At 45.4% G+C, this 25,248-nt stretch overlaps 1 protein-coding gene across 3 annotated transcripts in view; it reads left to right on the plus strand.

The window, feature by feature from the left end:
• The first annotated feature begins 6,858 nt into the window (after positions 1-6,858).
• SLC15A1 (solute carrier family 15 member 1) overlaps positions 6,859-25,248 on the plus strand; it is a 50,040-nt gene continuing 31,650 nt past the window's right edge. The window contains exon 1 of one of the 3 annotated variants that reach the window (XM_053563899.1): positions 6,859-7,162. Coding sequence is in view for 1 of the 3 variants with exons in the window: in XM_053563898.1 (XP_053419873.1) it covers positions 9,828-9,885 (58 nt within the window). In the remaining 2 variants the exon portion in view is untranslated. Of the gene's footprint in view, positions 7,163-7,253; positions 7,341-9,808; positions 9,886-25,248 lie in introns of those variants that run through there. The other 2 variants (XM_053563901.1, XM_053563898.1) reach the window with 2 other exon arrangements.

The following is a 25,248-nucleotide window of genomic DNA, read 5'->3' on the forward strand; positions in this document are numbered from 1 at the left end:
ATCACAGTGCCCGGACTGTGTCCAATTCTCTGTTTACTTGGTAGTGAATAAATAATAGGTAACCCAGTAAAAACTTTTGCAAGATTCTGGGCCATCATAGACAATGAATTTGTGACTTTAGATGTGAGCTCATCTGACATTTAATCATTCTGAGTGGCACACAATTACCTGGGTGACCATGAAATACACCTTATTGTTGAGGAACAGTAACTAATAGTGTTTTCAGTACCTGTTTTTTCATCATTATCAGTCATTTGGAAAAGTATGATTCTGTGCTCAAGGCCGGGGACACACCTCTAAACCCAGTCCCTTCTGTCGGCAGTTTTCCCTTCTTCCCGCCTTCTCTCAATGCAAACAAGGAAGCCAGGAGAAGCAGATGACTGCGGTCATCGTGAAATGGAACCACCCACATAGCACAGTCACAAGTTGAGCACAGCATTCCCCCTGGACTCTCCCCAAGTCCTCTTGCTGCCCCCACTGTGGGCCACATTGTGCTGTATGGTGAGGGCCCCTCATGGTAGTTTCATGTCATCCGGGTCTGAACCGGAACAATACACAGAGCACTGGGGAGACTCAGGCCAGCTTAACAAAGGCAGACATCTCAAAACAGGGGAGGGTATTTCCAGCAGGGGTTGTAGCCTGTGCTAAAAAAAAATGGCTATTTGGGGGGAACCCCATGTGTAACATCTAGGGGCAAAGCCGGGGCTGCAGCGTGAAGGACCTCGTTTGCCACATTGGGAGTTTGGGGTTTTTCTTGTGGCCAGTGAGTTTCTCCAATAGGTTTGGTTATGGGAGGGGGAGGGGCAGCAGAGAGAAAGACTGGGCCAGTTCTGAGTTTTCCACCAGAGGTGGGGCCATAGAAGGGCTGGGGGCTGCACTGTCGTGGTGTTCCTGTTATTTCAACCTCAGTCGTTGTAAGGGCTGGTTAAGTCATAATAAACAGACAAAAAGACATTATGGTCATTAAAAAAGTGAAGCACCTTCTGTTCTAAGGTGTTTGTTATTTTCAGATTAACAGATCCTTCTTTGTACCCTCTAGGGTTCTAGAGGTTTCTCATCAGGTAAGCTGGATATCAGATAATAGTCCTGCTATTAATAGTCCTGCTTTGTGCCTGGAACTGACATCTGAGGCCGAAGTTTTCCACTTGAAATGTTTTACATCACTCAAATATGTCATCCAAAGGTCTTGGATCAGGCCACCAAACTAATGAATGTGACATGTCTGAAACACCTTCAGAGGTGAGCAAAATAGCCTGGGGAGACTCAGTCCCACTCAAGAGCGTCCTGGTCAGGCACTGCTAGTACACAGTGATGACCTGCATTCCAGGTGTCTGAGGGCCTCAAGAAAACTTCATGCTTGCGGCATTTCATCTGGAGTCTCTATTCACCCAAGCCAGCTGTTTATTCAAGATGTAACTGCTAAAGTCCTCTCTGCCTACGGATGGCTGAAACGCGTTTAACTAATGCACATGTTTTTGAGATGGTTATTCTGGAAGCCTCAGCCAACATTTCCTCCACCTCATCATACTGTGCACTTATGATGGGCAAGTTCTGTCCTGCGCTACTTTCACCCTTAGACAGTTAGGAGCATGTGTGTGCAGGCCGTGTTCACTTTTGAGAAGCCTCAAGTGGCGGACCTGATAGCTGTCTTCATCTGTGCGCTCACCTGCAGGATGGAGATGAAAACACCTGCTCCCTAGGCAGATTGTGTGGCCGTGTCCCTGAAACCACCTGTCCTGGCACATGACCCAGGGTGGACTCTCAAACAGCCATGACCCCACATTAGTACAGTGACATTAGAAAGACATTTTTCCTCCCTAAAAAATTTTCAAAGACCACTTGGAGCCTTGCACATTGGTAAATGTTGTTTCTCTGTCTATGAATCCGGCCCACATTTTTTCACACCCGTTTGGTGGGACAGTTTATCACGTGTTCTCCATGGCACAGTCTGAGAGTCAGGGACAGAGGGATCCATAGATCACAGCACCCTAGGGTTCTTTAAATCTCTGCCAGCTGCACTGTTCAGAGAGCCTGTGATGTGGGTTTCATCTGCTCATAGTTCCTGACATGGTGCTGAAACCAAAGCTCCATAAATACCTAGGGACTAATTATACACAGCAGGAATATCCCACAGAAGAAGAATTCTGTCCGGTGACACATGTAACAAGAAAATTTTGACTCAAGAGAGGAAGCTGGAAGTTTGTTTTCACGTTGCGACAATTCTCAGCAGAGGGCCTGGTGGTGGGCGCCTGTAGTCCCAGCCACTTGGGTGGCCAAGGCAAGAGGATCACTTGAGCCCAAGAGTTTGATGTGAGGTATGATGATGCCACAGCACTCTAGTCTGGGCAACAGAGTGAGACTATCTCAAAAAACAAACAAACAAAAATGATAAGGCAGAGCTCAGGGCTGTCTCTGTTGCACACGGTTTGCCCGAAGCAGTTGCTAGTACAGGAGTGGGCACTGAGAGACAGTAGGTAAATAGTGCTTACATGAAGGATGAAAGAAGCACGTGGAAGAAACAGACTCTGCTTTACAGCTACTGAGAAGTCTGCTGCGCCCACCCACAGAGGTTCTGATTCTGTAGATCTAGAAGGGGCCGTAGAAGCTGCTGTTCCTCCCAAGTTTCCAGGAGCTGCTGTGGCGGCCGGCCTAAGAGCCAACTTTGAGAACCACTGGCCCAGAACAAGGTGTTCCAGAAGCGTAAGATTCCAGCATTCAGCAACAGAAATACTCGCCTCCAGAGAAAATGTGCTCTAAAGAAGGGGTGACCAACCTTTGGGTTCTCTGGGCCACAGTGGAAGAAGAGCTATCTCACACTACACATTAAATACACAAACACTAACAAAAGTGGATAAGGAAAAAAACCCAAAGGTCTATACACAATCTTTGTGCTGCCCACCACCACAGATAAGCAAAAAAGTTCTCATATAATCATCCTAATTATGCAGTGGCCCATTCAGGAAGTCTATTAAAATTGTCAAACAGGTACCAAGTTTGCAATCATTCATATAGAAAACATACATGTCAAAGTAATAAAATATCTTGGGGGGTTGACTTTTTTATTTTAAAAGTAAAAGAAAACTAGAGGGGATGACATTGTATTTGAGAAACTACCGCATCAGTGTCTGGATTGATGGAAGCAGCTGCAATTCCCAGTGAGTTCCCAAGGTGCTCATCAGATAGGTGGGTTCTAATTTTACTCTTAATGAGCTTCATTCTTGAAGACAATTGCTAGCAAATGTAGGTGCTGCCAAAGAGTGATGACGTGAATCAGGCGTGATTGTGAAGTGAAGGATCTTTGTCTCTGGAAAGACAGGGACTATAAAAGTCCAGAAAAGAGACAGGATCACATTTTTCTTTAAGTTGAACATCAGATTACAGCTCTGTGCACTCCAGTTGAAAACTGGTAGGTAACATACTTATGTGAATTGAAAATGGAGTTGCAAATACACCAAAAAACTATCTTCCTGAAAATTTTGAAATCTGTTTTCAAATTCTTATACCAGATACAAAAACAAAGCTGCATATTTTTTGCTGTTCACAGGACTGTGTGTAGGCAATGTGTCCAAATGCATCATTGTTTGCTGTGATTTGAGCTTGCGATGATTTCATTTTCATTTGGAACACTGTGACGGTTTCAAACATTGCATTGATAAGCTGGAGTTCACCCTAAAGTGGCATGTTTAACTCATTTAAATGAGCAGTGAGATCCACTAAAAATGCTCAATCTGTAAGCCAGTGTTCATCATCAAATACTGGCACAGATTTGGTTTTTGATACCATAAACGACTTGATAACATGTTGTAAATCATAAAATCTTCTCAACATTTGGCCTTACTTAGCCATCTTACTTCGGAAGAGTAAATGATGTCACCTTAGTACTTTTAAGGAATTCCTAGAATTGGCGATGATTCAATCCCGTGGCCTTTATGAAACTCCGTCTTGATGACAATTTGCACAATGTTATCCATTTTTAAAGCTTTTGTGCATAAATTTTCTTGATATACTGTGCAATGATACTTGATCAAATGTATGAGTCTGGGTGGCAAAACTATTAATTTTACAAGTCCCTCTCTTTTACCTATGGGGCACCATTAGTAACTATACTAGCTATGTTGACAATGGACAAAGAAAATTGCCTTCACGTATTTTTTTACTACTTCGTATAAATCTCTTGATGTAGTTGTGTCTTTTAAGGCATTAAAGAAGCCATTCCTCAGTGGGATTATATTTGTTATCAGTACCTCTAGTTAAAATGGCAAGATGAGCCATGTTTGTAGCCTCGGTGCCGTCTGTCATCCATTGCCAAAGCATAAAATTTAAAATTTACTCTCTAAAATTCTTGCGATAGATTTTCCAGTTTCTTCAGTTTGCCTGGCTATAGTGGGGTGAGACAAACTGATTTGAGAAATAGCCCCCCTTATTTCAGAGCAAATTCTTTCTGCCGTGTTCTCCATACGTTGCTTAAATCAGCAAATGGTTTCGACTTTTTCACTATGAAATACACTACCACATAACTAGCTTGTATAGTGGAATCCATCCGAGTCGTAACTTTTTAAAATTCTTTTTTGCTAAGAAGACACACTTTTTTTCAGCCTCACTATTTTTGTCCTCAGGACACAATCCTTCATCTGCATCAAATCTGGCAGCATGTTTTTGCATAAAATGCCGTTTCAAATTATACTCTTTGAAAACTTGCACAAATTCCCTACAAACTAAGCAGAGGGCCTTACTATTTACCTCTAGGAACAAATAGCCACTTGTCCACTTTTCATTGGACAATCTTCCTTTATCCATAACTTTTCAGATTCTATTCTCTTTTGAAACGTTGTAGAAGTCACGCTGGGATTGAAAAAAAATTATAATAGCTAAGGGACTTGATTCACTTTTATTATGAAAATTAATGTACAGGAAAATAGAAAGCGAGGTTGAGGCCCTTCCACCTCTCAGCCAACCCAGGGCAAGGCAGGGGACCGATATAAAGCACGGCGGGCGGGCAGTGTGTGGAAGTATCCTTAATAATCAAATAAGAATGCTTATTGACTTCTAAATAACATTAAACGCCTAATGTTGCAATGGTAGGTTGAAATATTATTGATAATTATAATTACCACCAGCTCACCACAAGCATGTGACGTGTGACAATTTCAATTTGACTGTCTGCACTTGGAAGATAACACACTGGAAGCCACACGCTGCCAAGAAACTGTATGTAAAAACTGCGTACAAACAGTAAGAACTTACATACATTTATTTTATGTGACATTGAGACACAACATTGTTGTCTACAAAGTTCACACTTGAGAACTGCTTACTAGCGTTCCACCAAACAAATCAAAAAAATCTCATAATGCTTTAAGTAAGTTTACAATTTGTGTTGGGCCACATTCATAGCCATGTTGGACACCCTTTCTCTAAAGAAATGACCACAAGGTAGACCCCTTTCTACCCCAGGCTTATCTGACAGAATAACAACTATGAAGCTGCTTCCAGACCGTCCAGAGCAAGTTTTCTCTGTCCCTTAGGCCGATGGTGCATTTTTCTACCTGAGGAGGTCCCTTTACCTGCAGCCACCATGCCATTAGGTACCCCTGACGGCTTCCCTGTGAGCGTCAAGTAAGCGACCGTCTGAAGAGGCTCATCCTCCTCAGGTGAGTGAAGAAAGCCGAGAAGGGCAGGTCCGGCCTCTGGGGAAGAGGGCCTGTGTCCCCCTTCACACCGCTATCCTCCAGAGCGCTGGCTGGGTGGCTGGGACGTTTGCTAAGACTCAGCAGGTAACAGGACAGGGGAGTGGGCAAACAGGGCGTGGTTTGTGCGGAGGATGGGAGCTCTCCCCTTCGCAGAGGAAAGGATTCGGGCACACTCTGCCACGCGGATGCACCTGGGGCGAGTTCTGTGCATCCCACTGACGGGGTGGGGAGAGTCGCCTCGTTCATAGAGACAGAAGGGAGGACGGTGGTGCCAAGGGAGGAGGGAATCTGACCTAGTGTCTAATGGGAAGATGGGACAGTTCTAGTGACAGCTGCACAACAGAGAGAATGTTAATGCCACTGCACTGTGCAGATGACAGCGCAGGTGGACACGGTGCTGCTGACAGATGAGGGGGCAGGTCCCACGGTATGTGTATTTCACCAGGATTTTAAAAATGACAGAGGACTCACCTTCATTCCCCTTTTTTTCCCACAGTTTTAATTATATATTTGTATTTTTTTCACAGTTTTAATGATATATATATTTTTTTATTAAATCATAATTGTGTACAATAATGCAATCGTGAGGTACAATGTGCTGGTTTTATATGCAGTTTGAATTATTTTCATCGTCACCTTCATTCCCTTTTAAGTGTTCCTCTTAGCGTTTGCAGAACACCCTCCCCCCAGTCAGAGACAGGAAGATAATCACTATATTCTTATTTTGTTTCTGTTATTCTTAAAGAAAGGAAATATAGAATCTTTCAGAAATGCTTTCGAAGTTTTAGTCTTCAGTAAAGACACCCACACGCAGACAACTGACCAGTGTCCCCCCCCCAGACCAGTGCTCCTCCCATAGGACTGTCACCTGTGTTCCTTGTGCAGTGGTTTCCAAAGTGTGGTTCTCAGGCCAGCAGCCTCCCCATCACCTTCGACTTGTTAGAAATGCAAAGTCTTGCTTGTCAAATGTAAATCTGTCTGATTTGTTTATTTTTGAAACTCATTTGTCATCAAAAAAAAAAAAGAAAGAAAAAGAAAAGAAAGAAAGGCAAAGTCTCAAGTTCTCAAGCCCCAACATTGACCTATTGAGTCAGCAAGTCTGGGGCAGGGCGTGGGGGTCTGTGTTTTAACAAGCCCAGGTGCCCAACGGCTGGAGCTCACGTCGGGAATCTCAGGCCCCGGCTCCTCACCACCCCTAAGAGTGCCTGTGTCCGGCCCCCAGGAGGGCCTGGGGCAGTCACTAGGGATAGATGTCCCATGGTGGAGCTCAGGCGGCGCTAACCTCCGCTCCCTGCAGCACCGCCGCCCTGAGGGTGGAGCCCGACCGCTCCGCCTTGCACACCTCTTGCTGCACAGGTAGGGCTGGGCAGAGCCTGAAACCAAGTCGGAGGAGCGACACCTTTTAAAAAAGTGCTCCTGTCCGCTGTCCTCCTCATTGCCAGCCAGTCGCAGGGAGCTCCAGAGCCACACAGGTAGGCGGGGCTGGCGGGGCTCAGTGGAACTCAGGAAGGGGAGGGAGGGGGCCACAGGGGGCCATGGGGACTGCAGACTCTGGTCCTGCTGTCCGCAGCGGCTGGCGCTGGAGTTGGGGAAGGGTGTGGTGCCACAGCACGGACGTGTCTTGGCCCAGGGAAGTAAGGGGACCTGGAGGTCAGTGGGGGTCTGGGGATATCGGGAGCACCTGATGCCCTCTCCTGGCTGGTCACTGTGCATCAGGACACACATACTCTGAGTTTGTGATCATCTTGACTGACCTGTCCACCTGTTGGGGACAGTTGTTTCTGGAGGGACCACAGTCCTCTGGGCGTTGCGTCAGTGCAGGTGACAGCAAGGCCAGCAGAAGCTCCGTCTGTCTGGTGGGAGCTGGGTGGCCCCCTTTGCACTTCCCTTGCCTCTGACTGGCCAGGTGACCCTGGAGTTCAGGAGGAAGCCTTGATCCAGAGGAGCCGGGGCCCTCCCTTTGTGACAGTTCTGCACTTGTCCGGGGGTTGATTTGAGAGCAGGTGCGGAGTTGAACAGCTGGTTCCCCTTTGGCTGGAGCACGAGCAGGTCTCTGGGACACAGCTGAGAGACTCGGGGCAGATGCAGGGAGCCAGAGCCGCCCTCTTCTTTCTTAAAGATGGAGAAACTGAGTCAAGTGACTTCCCTCTAAATCGTGCCATGGGAGGGCGCAAGCCAGCACTTTGCTGGTGATGTGGCCGCGTGGTTGAGGGAAGTGACCTGAGCTTGGCCGGCCTGCATTTATGTTCCAGGTCTACCTCTCCCAGCACTTGTGATCTTGCTCCAATAAAGCAAGCACTTGGGGGCTTGACTTTCCCAATTATTAGATGGAAATGCTGGCGGCTGCCCCAGCAGCTGGGTGGGCTGATGCCTCAGGGCTCAGAGCTCTTGGAGCTCCTACCACACCAGAATGGTTCAGAGCCACTCACTGGTTTAGAAATAGAAGCAGTCGTGGTTCACACTTTGGACTTTTAATTATGGCTAATTGTGCTCATTCCAGAAAGACCTGCAACCTCCCTCTTGGGTGGAGGCTGTCAGAAAAGTGGACCCAACAGAGCTCAGCTCTGCAGGTGGCCTCCTGGGCTGGAGTTCTGGGTCCCTCCCACACACACCATTCACTTGCCACTCTGTGTAACTTTTCTAGGAGGTGCTCTGAAGTGTGTATTGGTCTTCAGGTCCCAAATAGCACCCATGCTGAATTAGAATCCCCTGGCCCATGCTGAGCAGGTGGTCCAGCTGGGCTGCCCAGGGTGGGCCCAAATTACTGATTTACTAACAGTTCAAATCATGGTAGTTGTCAGAGGCTGTATCTGCTCCTTAGCTTTTGAAGTTCAGTTCCACATGAATTGATGCTTTCTAGTTTGCAATTTAGTCCTTACCAATTGAGGGTTTTTGCAACTGTGGATAGCAACCAAAATTTTATATGCAGACAGGTTTGGTTTTTTTACTAAAGTCCCAACTTTTCAATAGCAAGGGTTGGTAAGTGAAAAAAAAAGAAATACATTAAAAATGACTTTTTAAGAAAAAAAAAGTAGTAGTAACTTCCCCTCTTACAAACTGATCTTTGGTGTTTAGATTATGCCAGAATTGTTTCAGATGCTTTGGTGACTGAAGGGGACACTTGGAATGCTTGAAAACGAGGCAGGAGCAAAGAAGACGTGACCTTCAGGGAAACCTGTGTCTCCAGCTAAGCTCAAGCCACGATGTGGCTGGAACAGATTCTCACATGAGGCAGTTTCTCCCTCCCAGGGGCAGAAGTTCTGAATGATCAGGGAAGTGAGGGATGAGATGAGAGCAAAGCTGTACCATGAAGGTGTTGGTTAGACTTGATCACAACAGCAGAATAAACAGAAAGCTGCTTTGGGTGTGACAGGACCTAGCTAGACCTGGCTGAGGTGTCTCCTTGAGATGATGAACTACATACCCTTCATTTTCCAGCAGGGGTTGACAACCTTTTCTGGAAAATGCCAGATAGTAAATACTTTGGGCCCTGGAACCCATATGGTTTCTGCAGTGATTTCTCAACTCTTGTCTAAAGCAGCTATAGACAACACATTTGGACAGAGCTATTTCAATAAAGCTTTAGTTGTGGACCCTGACATCTGAATTTATATAATTTTCATAAGTCACGGAATAGTCTTTTTGTTTTCAATCATTTAAAAACATAAAAACTATTCTTAGCTTGCTGGCCTTACACAAATAGGCAGTGGGTGGACTTGGCCCTGAGCTGCTGTTCACTGACCCTTGCTTAGTTTACAGCATCTGTGTGCTTATCAGAGTCGGGGTGGAGAGAAGTCTGTTGTCTCCAGGGGTGACTCCGTTGAATGACAGAGGACTTCTTACTGGGCTGGGGAGAAGCCATAGTGAAGGAAAGATGGCCTTCGAGGCCTTTGTGGGGCTGGGGATGCTTTTGCTGAAGCTTCTGACTATTTGGTCTCTTTCCTCTCACCCCACCTCACTCTCTTCTCTGAAACTTAGCAAGTGCATATGCTAAATTAGGTCTGAAGCTTCCAGTTCTACAGAGTTCTATCTTCCAAGGCCTACAGATTTGGGACATCTGTTCACTTAGTGAAGGATACTTTATACAACTGCCTCTCCTGGCTCTCAGGCTCCTGGCTGGGCTTCTACAGGATTCGGATGAGTTTTTCCAAGGCAGCGGCTTGCCTGAATGTGAAAGGATGTACTAGCCTTGAAGGTACCTCACGTCAGCCATTTAAGATGCTCTCCTCTTCCTGTACACTCTTGGGTCAATGAAAGAACAATCTTGAGGTTCCAGGGAGGTGTTCCTACCACAAGCTCTGCTTGTATAGCCAGAAGCTGGGGCTGCACCACATAAAAGGCATCCTTTGGCACATGACCTCTGGGACAGCCTCCTTCCTCCCAGCCAGCAGCAAGAACAGAATGTCTGACCTGGAGCTCTTTTGGCTGTTTAAACCTGGGCACGCGTGGGGCTCACTTGAGGGAGGGCTTACTCTGACCTGTTGCTGTCCCCTGTCATCCCCTGGTCCAGCAGGTCTGGGGTAGAGCTCACGTTCCCAGGTGATGCCGCTGCCACTGCTGCTCCTGGGATGACACTTTGAGAACTGTGGTTCTAAATGCCTCTGGATGACTGGGCACTCTTAGACTGGACCCTTGCCCATGTCCACAGGTTTCTGCTGTGTCCTAAAATTAGACTGTGGGAAGATCTAGTACAGTCTGGTCCCCAACTCGCCCATGTGGGTACATGTCCAGAACGATGACGCTTTGGGTAAATTAGCAGGTAGGATCTGAAAAGCAGGCTCTCGGTGCTATGTTAAGAGTGTGGGGAGAACAGAAATGAATGGCAGGAAGAAATCCAGGTGGTCCAGCTGGGCTGCCCAGGGTGGGCCCAAATTACTGATTTACTCAGCTGTTTATTTACCACGTGAGAATATAAAATAACCCTGCCGTGAAAAAACTTATAACCTCAAGGGGCAGGAACATAAACCCATAAACCTTTTCCCACTCTGCACTGCGGTTATGGTATGAGGTCAGTGAGAGCTGCCACAAGGAGTTTTTGTCAAAGCTGAAGGATGTACAAGCCTTAGATGCCATGCCAAACCCATGCCACACGCCTACCAAGAGAGTAGAATTATGTGATTTTTTTGTTTCCTTGGTTTTTTTGATTAATAATGTTCTGCCTTATCTCTGAGTCACTGCACCATTCCATGAAGAACAGAAAACAAATAGAGGGCTTACTGCCTTGGCTGGTCGAGCTACCAGGAAACATCCCTAGCAAAAGGGACAGGATGCGTGATATGGAACCATGGAGCTAAGACCGCCCAGCCAGTCACCTTTCCATGTGTCAGAGCGGGAGAAGCTCTCAGACACAATTGCATCTTTTTTTTTAAGACTCTCACTTTTGTCACCCTGGGCAGAGTGTCGTGGCTCATAGCTTACAGCAACCTGAAACTCTTGGGCTCAAGCGATCCTCTTGCCTCAGTCTCCTGAGTAGCTGGGACGACAGGTGCCCGCCACAACACCAGGCTATTTTTAGAGATGGGATCTTGCTCTTGGTCAGGCTGGTCACAAACTCCTGAGCTCAGGCAATCCGCCTGCCTCACCCTCCCAGAATGCTAGGATTACAGGTGTGAGCCACAGTCCCCTGCCCACGATTGCGTCTTGATTCCATCCCTTGCAGGAGAGAAAGGCGAGAAAGAGGCTGAATGTCCCAGGTGAGCTGATAAGGAAATAAAAACAAGGGTGAGGTCTGAGGAACATTCCACATCCTCCCTAGCGATGGTGACAGAATAAGAACAGTATTGTAAGGAGTTGAGTTGAAAATTGTTGACTCATCATACTGGGGTTGCAACACAAAGAACCAGGGAGTCACTGTTTTGTACCTTTGTCCCTTGGTTTCAGAAGCGGAAAATCTATCACTGAGAAAGCTGGCCCATCTCGTGGGTTCGACATAAGGGGGCCTGGGTCAGATGGGCCGGCTCGCACCTCTGCGTGCAGCAGCTCTTGTTCTGGGGACTTGGTATGAGTGCAACAGAGTTCAAGGCCAGACTCAGGTTAGGAAGTGGCACAGCTGAGCGGACAAGGGACAAAATCGTGCAGAGACTTACAGAAGGAGGGCCTGGTTCCTCCCCATGTTCCTAGATTCAAACTGCCCAAACCCCCTACAGGCTGAGGAAAGCAAGCTCTCCCTGGAGAGAAGGTTTAGAGTCATCCATTTACGAGGTGAGGATGTGTGACAACACAGCCGTTAAGGGAATTTTGGCTCAAGGAGTGCGGGCAAGACTAGAAAATCCATACAATGTATTTACATAAGAGTGCATAGTAGAAGTTCTCAAACTGAGCACTGAAAATGTCTACACTCTGTCTTGAATGACAAGATGTTATTATAAGCTCTGTCAGGACATAGCAGACATTTGTACATCTGAGATGTTCTTGGGAAAATAAGCTTTTTTCCTATTTAATCAAAACACATAAATCTGCATGATGTATTAATTTCCTATGGCCACTAAGAAAAGTTCCACTAACCAGGTGTTTTCAAACACCTGCAGTGTGTTCCTCACAGTCCTGGAGGCAGGAGTCCAGAATCGCAGAGCCACGTTCCCTTTCTCTTAGCTTCTGGTGTTGCTGGCAGACCTTGGTATTTCTTGGCCAGTAGAAGCATCACTCTAGTGTCTGCTCCCATTGTCACCCACTGTCACTGCTGTATCTGTGTTTCATAGGACACCACACACATTGAATGAAGGCCACCCTACCCCAGTATGACCTTGTATTGACTAATCACATCTGCAATGGCCCTATTTCCAAATAAGGTCCCATTCTGAGATTCTAGAAAGGACATGAGTTTGGAGAGGACACTATTCAACCCCCTAATGATAACAGGCAATGTTCTTTCTGAAATGTGTCCATCACCTATGTATGACTTGAGGAAGAAAATGAGGGCGGCGCCTGTGGCTCAAAGGAGTAGGGCACCAGCCCCATATACCAGAGGTGGCAGGTTCAAACCCAGCCCCGGCCAAAAACTGCAAAAAAAAAAAAAAAAAAGAAAAGAAAATGTTCACCAGGTGTAAAGGTAACTCCATTGCAGCCTGCATCCTCAGCTTAGGTGCTACATTTGGTGACCAGTGTCTTCCTCCAGCTTGACAAATGGATTTTTTGGTTATAGTTCAAATCAATTCTAAATGATTCATTTAATAACAGATCTGGTATGTAGAAAATACACCCAAGGCATAATATTAGATTCACCTTAATCTCCAACTTCTAGCCTCCAGAGCTGTGAGAGAAAAAGTTCTATTACAAAATCAGGAACATTCAAAGTAATAGAATAAACACAGGCAATTCTCCTCAAATGAATTCTAAAAATTATGCTCGTGGTACCCTGACACTGAGCTGTGGTTTCATGGACAAAGTTTCCAGGCAATCTTCATGCATAACATTAAACGTCTCCTTTTTTATTTTATTTTATTCCATTTTTTTGAGACAGAGTCTCACTATGTCACTCTTGGTAGAGTGCCCTGGCATCATAGCTCATAGCAACCTCAAACTCCTGGGCTCAGGTGATCCTCTTGTCTCAGCCTCCCAAGTAGCTGGGAGCAGGCGCCGCCACAACACCCGGCTATTTTTTTAGAAATGAGGTCTTGTCTTGCTTAGATTTGTCTCGAACTCCTGAGCTAAAGCAGTCCACCCACCTTGGCTTCCCAGAGTGCTAAGATTTACGGGTGTGAGCCATCACGTCCACCCTCAACTTCTCCTTTTAAAAAAAAAATAGCCGGTTCTTCTATGCACGCTCATTTTTAAATTATAAGAGAAAACTGAAAACATTAAGTCATCTAATATGTCTATGGAGATCATTAGATAACACCTAATAAAATTTAAAATACACATAATATTTGAAAAGCATTCTACTTCTAGAACTTTCTTACAAATACTTCACAATGGGAATGAGGGCATGTACAAGCTAAAAATCACATTGCCAAAAAACTTGCATTCTGTACATAGTTCAGCCTAACTTCATAATTCACATGACTTAGGAAAGCATTTTTTTGGTCATGATTTATCACAGGAAAAAATAGAAAAGTCTTTGTGTGTAAAAGTTCGGGTCTTTAACTTAATTGCCTCAAAAATACCACCACCACCCCCAAAGACTAGGAAACTGGCTCCTTCAATTTAGCGACACGTATGTCTTTGGCATTGTTTTCTCCTGTGACAATAGACAATATTGGCAGGGCCAGTGCTAATATATTCACTCCAGGGGCCTGAGAGCTGCTTCCCTTCTCTCTTCCAGGGTCTTTAACCTGGAAGAGAGATATGTTTTAAAGCAGCAAGTTCTTTCTGAAGGAGAACAGGAATGTTCACATCTGTGATTATAGGAACAAGATGCTAAAAGTCATAGATAGATTATAGAGACAGCCATTTCAGGCCTCCTATGCCTGTGGTTTTAGACACCATATGTACAGACCTTTTTAAAAGGTGGGAGAATATCTGTGTTCTAAAGCAGTAAGTTGCACAGTGCAGATGGCCTTTTATGCTGAATTGTGTGCCCCTCCCCCCATAAATTCATATGTTGAAGCTGGAACCCTCAGTCCCTCAGAGCGTGCCTTATTTAGGAATAGGGTAGTTGCAGGTATAATTAGTTACAGTGAGGCCATAGTGGGGTGAGTGGGGTCCTCATCTGCCGTGACTCGTGTTCTTAGGAAGAAAGAAAATTAGGACACAGACTCACACACAGGGAGAACAGCAGGTGAAGATGGCGGCAGAGATCAAGCGATACTTCCACAAGCCAGGGAAAGCCAAGGACTGCCAGCAACATGCTAGCTGGAGGAGAGGCCTCCGGGGCAAGCAGCCCCCCAACAGTTGAGTCTCAGACCTTCAGCCCACAGAACTGTTAGATGATACCTTTCCAATTTTTGAAGCCACCCCTAGGAGTGGCAGCCCCAGGAAAGGAACACGCTGACCAAGATCTGCCCTGGGCCTGAGCAGCAGGTGCCCAGCTGTGGGAGGAGCTGCCTTAATCAAAGGCGATGGCAAGGCTGCAAAGCCCACAGGAGACCTGAGTGATGGCTGGGACAGGCACAGCCACACAGCTTGCCACTCACATAGGCAGGCAGGATGGGCAGCCAAGGAGCCCCTCCCATCCCTGTCCCACATGCCTGACTGCAAGGCCAGGCAGGGCCACGGCCGGGTGCTGATCTGGACCACAGCTGAGTGGTTCCATGTCCCACATCTCTCTCCTGAGGGGCTGGGCACAAAGCCCTCACCTGGCCAGAGCCGGGTGTTCTGAAAAGACCCCAACGTGTCTTCCAGGACTCAGATTGGCTGCTGCCAAGTCATTGCCTGGTGCCCTGTGTGTGAGGTCCCCAGGGCTGAGCTGTCCTGACAGCGGCACCGGGAGTGCCAAGTCGTTTATAAAGCCCATGCTCTCCTGTGAGTGCTGGCCTCCCCGCAGTTCCAGTTTCCTGCTGTTGGAGTTTACCTGATTTTCATAGTTCTGAAGAACCGATAACTCTTTTGCTTTTAGCAGTGGTGCAGGAAAGGCAGCAGTGGCTGATGACAGTGGCATTCTGAAAACCACACACCAGCGTGGTCTGTGTTAATGCCACTGTTTGTCAGAGTGGCAGAGAAGTAGAGGTCCTCTGTGAGTGGGGAAGGCGCTACCGTTGTGAAGGACGGCAGGACCCCTGCCCCAGTGTACAGGCTGTGCCCGCAGAACCGTCCGCCAAAGAGGAGCCCAGGGGGCTGGAAGGCAGCCCACCCTCTGCTTGCCAAGCAGTGCTGCCACCCAGGAACAGATCAGAACAAAGCCCTGTCCACTTGTCAAGCCAGCCAGGCCTCCCAGGGCAGCATCCAGCCTAAAGGAGGACATTTTTCTAAGGCACATATGGCTTAGCAGAGACCTGAGGGAAGGAAATGTGGTAAAACATTCAAATATGAGCAGGAAAAAAAAAAATCGTCAAATCAGGCAAGAAACAGCTGCAGCAAGAGCCTCTCCAGAAACAAGGACTTTGTGAACTTTCTGTAAAGTGCCCCTGACTGGGAAAGAAAAGCACTTTTCATATTGCTTGATCAAAGTTTCTCTATTTTTGGGGAAAAAAAGATGGAAACAAGTGTGGGACACCAGGCACCTCATCCCTCCGCGGTCCTGCCCCTTCCAGCCCTCTTCTGGAGTGGTCACATTCAGTCTGGTACAGAACTTGCTAGGCTCTTTGTAAAGTGACACACACCTCACCTTATTAGAGAAGGATCATGTGATGAAGAGGCTCTGTGACATTTTCCAGAAGTAGAACAACCGCTGCTGAGGGCAGCAGTAGAGGGTCTGAGGGGACCTGAGAGGGGGGAGCGTGGAGTTCTGAGAGGGGGAGCGTGGAGTTCTGAGAGGGGGAGCGTGGAGTTCTGAGAGGGGGGAGCGTGGAGTTCTGAGAGGGGGGAGCGTGGAGTTCTGAGAGGAGGAGCGTGGAGTTCTGAGAGGGGGGAGCGTGGAGTTCTGAGAGGAGGAGCGTGGAGTTCTGAGAGAGGGGAGCGTGGAGTTCTGAGGGGGGGAGCGTGGAGTTCTGAGAGGAGGAGCGTGGAGTTCTGAGAGGGGGGAGCGTGGAGTTCTGAGAGGGGGGAGCGTGGAGTTCTGAGGGGGGGGAGCGTGGAGTTCTGAGAGGGGGAGCGTGGAGTTCTGAGAGGAGGGAGCGTGGAGTTCTGAGAAGGGGGAGCGTGGAGTTCTGAGAGGGGGCAGCGTGGAGTTCTGAGAGGGGGCAGCGTGGAGTTCTGAGAGGGGGGAGCGTGGAGTTCTGAGAGGGGGGAGCGTGGAGTTCTGAGAGGAGGAGCGTGGAGTTCTGAGAGGAGGGAGCGTGGAGTTCTGAGAGGGGGGAGCGTGGAGTTCTGAGGGGGGGGAGCGTGGAGTTCTGAGAGGGGGAGCGTGGAGTTCTGAGAGGGGGAGCGTGGAGTTCTGAGAGGAGGAGCGTGGAGTTCTGAGAGGGGGGAGCGTGGAGTTCTGAGAGGAGGAGCGTGGAGTTCTGAGAGGAGGGAGCGTGGAGTTCTGAGAGGGGGGAGCGTGGAGTTCTGAGAGGGGGCAGCGTGGAGTTCTGAGAGGGGGCAGCGTGGAGTTCTGAGAGGAGGGAGCGTGGAGTTCTGAGAGGGGGAGCGTGGAGTTCTGAGAGGGGGGAGCGTGGAGTTCTGAGAGGAGGAGCGTGGAGTTCTGAGAGGGGGAGTGTGGAGTTCTGAAAGGGCTGATGTGAAGAAAGAATGGGAACAAGTCACATGGCTGGACTGCAGGGTGGAGCAGTCACCAGCCCAGGTGCAGGGCTTTACCTGTGGGAAGGGGCGAGTGTGCAGGGCTTGAAAGCAAGGCTATCTGTGGGGGGACACTCACATCAGTGATGTGGACAGTAGACAGACCCAGTGAGACAGGGCATCTGCTGTCACGGTAGTCCTGATGAGACAGAGCTAAGAAAATTGGAACAGAAAACAGAGCAGGAGCTCACCTGGACAGTAGTCCACCTAGGAAGCACCTCCTTGTTGCAGGCCCGTTTGTGTGGTCCCCAACACTGCTGGGAGTGGTGGGGCCTCAGCCCTCCCCCACTGCCTGTGGGGACACACTAGCCTTCTCCAATTGGAAAGTCAAGGCTTGCCTCTGTGGCTTGTGTTGGAGCAGACTGACTTTGCTCCAGTCACCCCCATCCCCATCCCTGCAGTGTGACTTCCCAGGGTGACATCACAGGCCCCCTGTGCTTCTGTTTGATAAGAGTTGCCTCCTCACCCCTGCCCTCCACAGGAAATTCTTGTCCATGTTCTAAGTCAAGCCATCCTATACCCATCCACACTCGGTGAAGGAAACACCCAACATGAAGAGATTTCAATAATTAACATTTATGCACTCTACCAGAATGCTCCTCAATTTTTAAAGCAGACCCTAATGCATATGAACAACTTGATATCTTCCTGCAGTATAATAGTTGGAGATTTTAACACCCTTTTGACAGTTTTGGATAGATCCTCTCAGAAGAAACTAAACAAAGAAATGTTAGACTTAAACCTGACTCTAGAACAAATGGACTTTACAGATCTCTACAGAACATTTCACTCTAATAAAACTGAATATACATTCTTCTCATCAGCCTGAGTCATCCTCCAAAATAGATCATATCCTAGGACACAAGTCTAATCTCAGCAAATTTAAACGTATAGAAATTATTCCCTGTATCTTCTTGGACCACCATGGAATAAAAGCTGCACTCAACAACAATGGGAATGTTCATACTCAAACAAAGTCATGGAAGCTAAATAATCTTAGGCTGAATGATAGCTGGGTCAAAGACAAGATTAAGAAGGAATTCGCCAAATTTTTGGAACAAAATGATAACGAAGACACAAATTATCAAAACCTGTGGGATACTGCAAAGGCAGTCCTAAGAGGGAAATTTATAGCATTGGAAGCCTTCTTCAAGAAAACAGAAAGAGAGAAAGCCAACAATTTATTGGATCATCTCAAGCATCTGGAAAAGAAAGAACATTCCAACCCCAAATCCAGCAAAAGAAAGGAAATAACCAAAATTAGGGCAGAATTAAATGAAATTGAAAACAAAAGAATCATTCAGAAGATCAACGAAAGTAAAAGTTGGTTTTTTGAAAAAATTAACAAAATTGATAAACCTTTGGCCAACCTAACCAGAAATAGAAAATTAAAATCCCTAATATCATCTATCAGAAATGACAAAGGAGAAATAACAACAGACACTTCAGAAATTCAAAAAATCCTCAATGATTACTACAAAAATCTCTATTCCCAGAAATATGAAAATATGAAGGAAATGAACCAATACCTGGAAGCATGCCACCTTCCTAGACTCAAACAGAAAGAATTAGAACTCTTGAATAGACCTATATCAACCACTGTATATACTGTATATACAAACACTGAAATAGCATCAACAATACAAAATGTCCCTTAAAAGGAAAGCCCAGGACCAGATGGCTTCACATCTGAATTCTATCAAATCTTTCAAGAGGAACTAGTACCTGTATTATACAACCTTTTCCAAAGCATAGAAAAGGAAGGAATACTTCCCAACACATTCTATGAAGCAAATATCACCCTGATACCCAAACCAGGAAAGGATCCAACAAATAAAGAAAGTTATAGACCAATATCACTAATGAATATTGATGCAAAAATATTCAATAAGATCTTAGCAAACAGAATTCAACAACACATCAAAAAAATTATACACCATGATCAAATTAGTTTTATTCCAGGGTTATAGGGTTGGTTCAACATATGCAAATCTATAAATATAATACATCACATCAATAAAATAAAAAACAAAGACCGTATGATTCTCTCAATTGATGCAGAAAAAGCCTTTGATAATATCCAGCATCCTTTCATGATCAGAATTCTTAAGAAAATAGGCATAGAAGGGACATTTCTTAAACTGATAGAGGCCATCTACAGCAAACCCACAGCCAATATCATATTGAATGGTAATAAAACTGAAAACATTTCCACTCAGATCAGGAGCAAGGCAAGGATGCCCACTGTCTCCACTGCTATTCAACATAGTAATGGAAGTCTTAGCTGTCGCAATCAGGCAAGAGAAGGTGATCAAGGGTATCCAAATAGGGTCAGAGGAGATCAAACTCTCACTCTTCACTGATGATATGATCCTATACCTGGAAAATCCCAGGGAGTCAACTTCAAAAGTCTTAGAAGTGATCAAGGAATACAGCAGCATCTCAGGATAAAAAATCAATACTTACAAGTCAGTAGCTTTTATATATGCCAACAATAGTCAAGCTGAAAAAACAATCAAGGACTCTATTACTTTTACAATAGTGCCAAAGAAGATAAAATATCTGGAAATTTACCTAACAAAGGATGTGAAAGATCTCTATAAAAAGAACTATGAAACTCTGAGAAAAGAAATAGCTGAAGACAGTAACAAATGGAAAAACATACCACGCTCATGGCTGGGAAGAATCAACATTGTTAAAATGTCCATACTACCCAAAGCAATCTACAGATTTAATGCAATCCCTATTAAAGCACCATTGTCATACTTTACAGTACTTGAAAAAATAGTACTTTGTTTTATATGGAATCAGAAAAAAACCTTGAATAGCAAATACATTACTCAGAAATAAGAACAAATTAGGAGATATCACATTACCAGACTTCAGGCTATACTATAAATCTATAGTGATCAAAACAGCATGATACTGGCACAAAAACAGAGTGGCAGATTTATGGAACAGAATAGAGAACCAAGAGATGAACCCAGTTACTTATCATCATTTGATCTTTGACAAGCCTATCAAAAATAGGGGGGAAAGTCTCCCTATTTAACAAATAGGGAGGGGGGAAAGTCTGGGGGGAAAGTCTCCCTATTTAACAAATGGTGCTGGGTGAACTGGCTAGCAACCTGTAGAAGATTGAAATTGGACCGCCACCTTTCACCATTAACAAAAATTGATTCTCACTGGATAAATGATTTAAACTTAAGACATGAAACTATAAAAATACTAGAAGAGAGTGCAGGGAAAACACTTGAAGAAATCGGCCTGGGAGAATATTTTATGAGGAGGACCCCTCCAACCTGGGCAATTGAAGCAACACCAAAAATATATTACTGGGATCTGATCAAACTAAAAAGCTTTTGCACAGCCAAGAGCACAGTAAGTAAAGGAAACAGACAACCTTCAGAATGGAAGAAGATTTTTGCAGGTTGTGCTTCTGACAAAGGTCTGATACCTAGACAGAGAACTCAAACTAATCAATAAGAAAAGACTAAATAACCCCATTTCTATGTGGGCAAGAGACTTGAACAGAAACTTCCCTGATAAAGACAGGCACAAGGCCTAAAACACATGAAAAAATGCTCATCTTCCTTAATCATCAGAGAAATGCAAATCAAAACCACTTTGAGATATCATCTAATTCCAGTAAGATAACCCACATCACAAAATCCCAAAACTACAGATGTTGGTGTGCCTGTGAAGAGAAGGGAACGCTTCTACATTGCTGGTGGGAATGCAAGCTAATACAACCTTTTTGGAAAGAAGTTTGGAGAACACTCAAGGAACTAAAAGTAGACCTACCATTCGATCCTGCAATTCCTCTACTAGGTATATACCCAGATGATCAAAAATTATTTTACAACAAAGACATTTGCACCAGAATGTTTATTGCAGCCCAATTCATAATAGCCAAGACATGGAAACAGCCCAAGTGCCCATCGACCCATGAATGGATTAACAAATTGTGGTATATGTACACCATAGAATACTATGCAGCCATAAGAAAGGATGGAGACTTCACCTCTTTTATGTTTATCTGGATGGAGCTGGCACATATTCTTCTTAGTAAAGTATCTCAAGAATGGGGAAAAAAGTATCCAATGTACTCAATACTAGTGTGAAATCAATATATAACCACCTACACACTCCTATGAATGGCAAGACATAGCTATAGTTCAGAAAGTAGAAGGGAAAAGGAGAGGGAGGGGAGGGGGGACACGGAAGGAGGGAGGGTATTTGGGGGGACCTCACCTAGTGTACATGATGCAATGGTACATTTCACAACTATTGAGAAATGAGTATAAATGTGATGGATGTGTTACTTAGTTCAATGCAAACATTTCACATTGTATATCAAAGAAATACCCTGAACCCCATAAAGGCATCAATGTACAAAGTTATGATTTAATAAAAAATAATTTTAAAGAATTTTGAGCCTTAGTTATGCATAAATAGTGATTAAAGATCTATATTTGCATAGATTGAGGCAAACGCGTGTGTTTAAGCATCCTATTACTGCTGGAACAAAATACCCCAGACTGAGTAGCTTGAAACAGTGCCATCCTACAGTTGCTTTTTATTATTATTATTTTATTTACTTTCTTTTTTTTTTGAGTCAGAGTATCACTCTGACATCCTAGTAGAGTCCCAGGACGTCATAGCCCACAGCAACCTCAAACTTCTAGGCTCAAGTGATCCTCTTGTCTCAGCCTCCCAAGTACCTGGGACTACAGGCACCTGCCACAACACCCAGCTATTTTTAGAGATGGGGTCTCGCTCTGGCTCAGGCTGGTCTTGAACTCCTAAATTCAAGCAATCCACCCACTTTAGCCTCCCAGAGTGCTAGGATTACAGGTGTGAGCCACTGCACCCAGCCTTTATTTTAATTCATTAAATTATTTATTAACTGACTAATTAATTAATTTGTTTTTTGAGGCAAAGTCTCACTCTGTCGCCCTGGGTTGAGTGCTGTGGCATCAGCCTAGCTCACAGCAATCTCTAACACTTGGGCTCAAGTGATCCTCTTGCCTCAGCCTCCCTAGTAACTGGGACTGTAGGTGCCCACCACTACACCCAGTTCATACAACAGTTCTGGAGGACAGAAGTCCCAGGTGGATTTCACTGAGTTAAAATCAAGGTACTGGCAGGGCTGTGTCTTCAGGCTCTAGGGGAAAAGCCGTGTCCCCACCTTTGCTAGCTTCTCCAGGCTGCCGCATGCTTCAGCATAGGGCCCCTCCAGTCAAGGGTCATTCCACCACTTCCACCTTCACACCTCTTCCTGTGACTCTTTTTTAGGCCACTCGTGACTATATTGGGTCCACTTGAATAAGCCAGGAAAAAGCTTCCCATCTCAAGGTCCTTAATCATCTCTGCAAAGTCCCTTTTGCCAAGGGAATATATCTACAAGTTTCAGAGGTTAGGACATGGACTTCTCTGGGTGACCACCACTCTGTTTATACACCTTGCAGCTTCAGAAATATAGTCCTAAATTACAGTACTTCTCAACCTTCCTGATGCTGCAAACCTTTAATACAGTCCAAAGGGGTCACGACCCACAGGTTGAGAACCACTCTCCTAACACATCATTTGCAACTCACATCATCCCCTCAATTTGATGGTTGGTGATGATTGGAAATGGTTTTCTCTCTTCCTGAAGGTGAGGACTTCTCTCTCAGATCCAGAAAAGTGCCTTGTTCCCTCGAATATCCCAAGTCCAACTCCCAGAAATGCATTCACCACACCTTTCATGGTAATAAAATCACATATTTTGCCATGCATAATACCCACTTTTGCCCAAATTTTTGAGGGAAAAATAAGGATGTGCATTATTCATGAGTACTACTATTTGTTACCAGCACATCAAATTTCTTGTATCATAGCATGTTAAAAAATAAACGCTAAATTTCCTTTATAATACAAAACACAAGTACCTGAACATAAACAAACACAAATTTGAATTAAAAAATTAAAATGAAAGTTTTTTTTCCTGAAAAAAAAAAATGGGTCAAAAATGTTGGCACATATTATATACAGGATCGCATTGTACATGGCAAAATACAGCACTAAAGGTAGGGTTTCTATTCCTACTAGGTTCCAAATACGGAGCATGCTTCGTGTAAGTAGTAGGGAATACATCAACGGGGAGATTGCGTTCAGTGGTAGAAAGGGGGGACACTCTTGTTTTCTCCCATTTTCCCCAATTCCCCAAACCCTACCTCAAGTTAGTAATTATAGAAATGCATAATATACACTTATTCTGTGAAATTCTTAAACCGAAAGATAACTCAAAACATTGCTAGGCTTAGAATAACAAGAAGAGCAGCTAAATTTATTCAGTGATTCCTGTGAGCTAGTTACGGGCTAAGCCAGCTCTTGGTGAGTTTAGATTCTAAGCTGAGTTTGACTGTGATCAGTAGTTCAGTCCAAGTGGTCCAAGAGTGAGCCAGAAGCATTAGACCACTGAAATGTGCCACAAGATTTACTTTTGGGACACCAAGAACAGTGGCACCAAAGTAAACAGAGTCTTGTGGCAGCTGAAATTTGATTCAGACTGAAGTCTTAATGTAAACAGCACTTCTGCACTTGAGTTTTCTCAGATGGCAATCCTGTTGACACAGGTGTGTTCAGATAAGAAGTGCTGACGGCAACAGTATCTCCAATAGATAGCTCTAAATTCTATAAAAGAAAGTTTAGCAACCTCTGCCCTGCAATAATACAAGTAGCTCTTTGGAATACACACCTTTCAGAAAATAAAACGTTTCGCTTCTTCAGCAATGACTGGGTACTATTAATAAATTTCAGATTTATGCTTCAGTGAGTTAAGGAATTTCTTTTTAATAATTCTGGGTTCTGGGTATTATGATTTTTAAAATAAGACCGAACCTCTCTGAATGTTTTGGTCTCTTTTCTATAACCCCATATGTATTCAAAGTAAGCAAAAATTTTGTCAGTATTTAGCAAATGATAGCTATTAAATAATATTTAGCATAAAAGTAGAGGTAGCACCCTAGAAAGATGGAAACTTTTCCTGTAAACCACAATTCTGAAGTGCAGGGGTAAGGAAGGGCAGTGGAGAAGCTCCAGGCTGTCTGCTGCGTGGGGTCTTCAGGGCTCCCTCCTGCCTTTCCGTAACAGGTTCATCCCAAGAGCAAGTCTGATGGGCTCTCACCCCTCACTTGGGCTTTGGGAGGCTGTGGTCAGACCCCATTATCCAGAGTCTTTGGAAAATGGGAGCAGCCTGGTTTGGGTCCAGCGTGAACAAAGTGTGCTCGCCAACTGGCCCTGCTCTGGAGATCCCTTCCTGGAGGTGAAGGAGGGCCACACAGTCCGCAGTGTGCTCTGTGTCACACTGGTCCTATCAGGAAGAAGATGGTGTGCTCAAAATAGGAGGGTTCACTCACAGGAAAATTCTAGAAAAATGGGGGGTGGTGGGAACCATGGCCAATAGTGTGGGCATGGGCTGGCGGCAGGACATGGGATGTCGGTGACATCTTTGTCAGTCATCCTCAGGAGGCTGCAGGGCAAATGGAACCAGCGAGCGGCAGTGCCAGAATCTGGACACTGCACCTAGTGACTGACACAACAGAGGCTTTCAGAAACGTAATCAACAGACATTTTGTTTCCACCCTATGGTCGGCACCACACAAGGTGCTGATTCTGACACAATGGCATCCCCACATGGCAATGTGAACCCTACAGCCATCTTCCCAGGCAGGGGACATCATCTTCATCTGGTTCTTGGGCTGTCTAGAAGAGAAAGGGTCTTGCCCAAGGCCTCAGTAGTTTTCCAAAACGAGGTTCAGTCACGTGTCTGACTCCTCAGGTCTCACCCTTTCCACAGAGAAGTCTAACTGGGGAGAAAACCAGTTTCTTCTTATTGAAGAATCTCTGTCAAGAACTTGAACATTCGGGAAGAGGGGACCTGGACTCCTATGAGACCAAGATAATTTATTTCCCTTCTTAAGACAAGGACTTAAATAGCAGCTAAAATGTTCTTAAGTGGGCAAAAATGCAAGGCCAGGTTGGGGGAGGCCCCTGGGTCATGCTGAGCTGGGCAGTGGAAGTAGCCCAGGGTCAGGAGAAGAGGCTGCTGCTGAGAGGGGAGGGGAGACCTGTGGGTGGACTAGGCCCCTAGATTGCACATAACGAAAATGCTGCTGGTGAACCTTAGAAGCCCCAAATGGGGAACAGTATAGGACTGTGGTCCCCAACCCCCAGGCATGGACCAGTATTGGTCCATGGACTGTTAGGACCCAGATATACACCAGGAGGTGAATGCCGGCAATCCCAGGAAGCTTCATCT

Source organism: Nycticebus coucang, chromosome 15, assembly GCF_027406575.1.
Source record: "Nycticebus coucang isolate mNycCou1 chromosome 15, mNycCou1.pri, whole genome shotgun sequence".
Taxonomy (NCBI): Eukaryota; Metazoa; Chordata; class Mammalia; order Primates; family Lorisidae; genus Nycticebus; species Nycticebus coucang.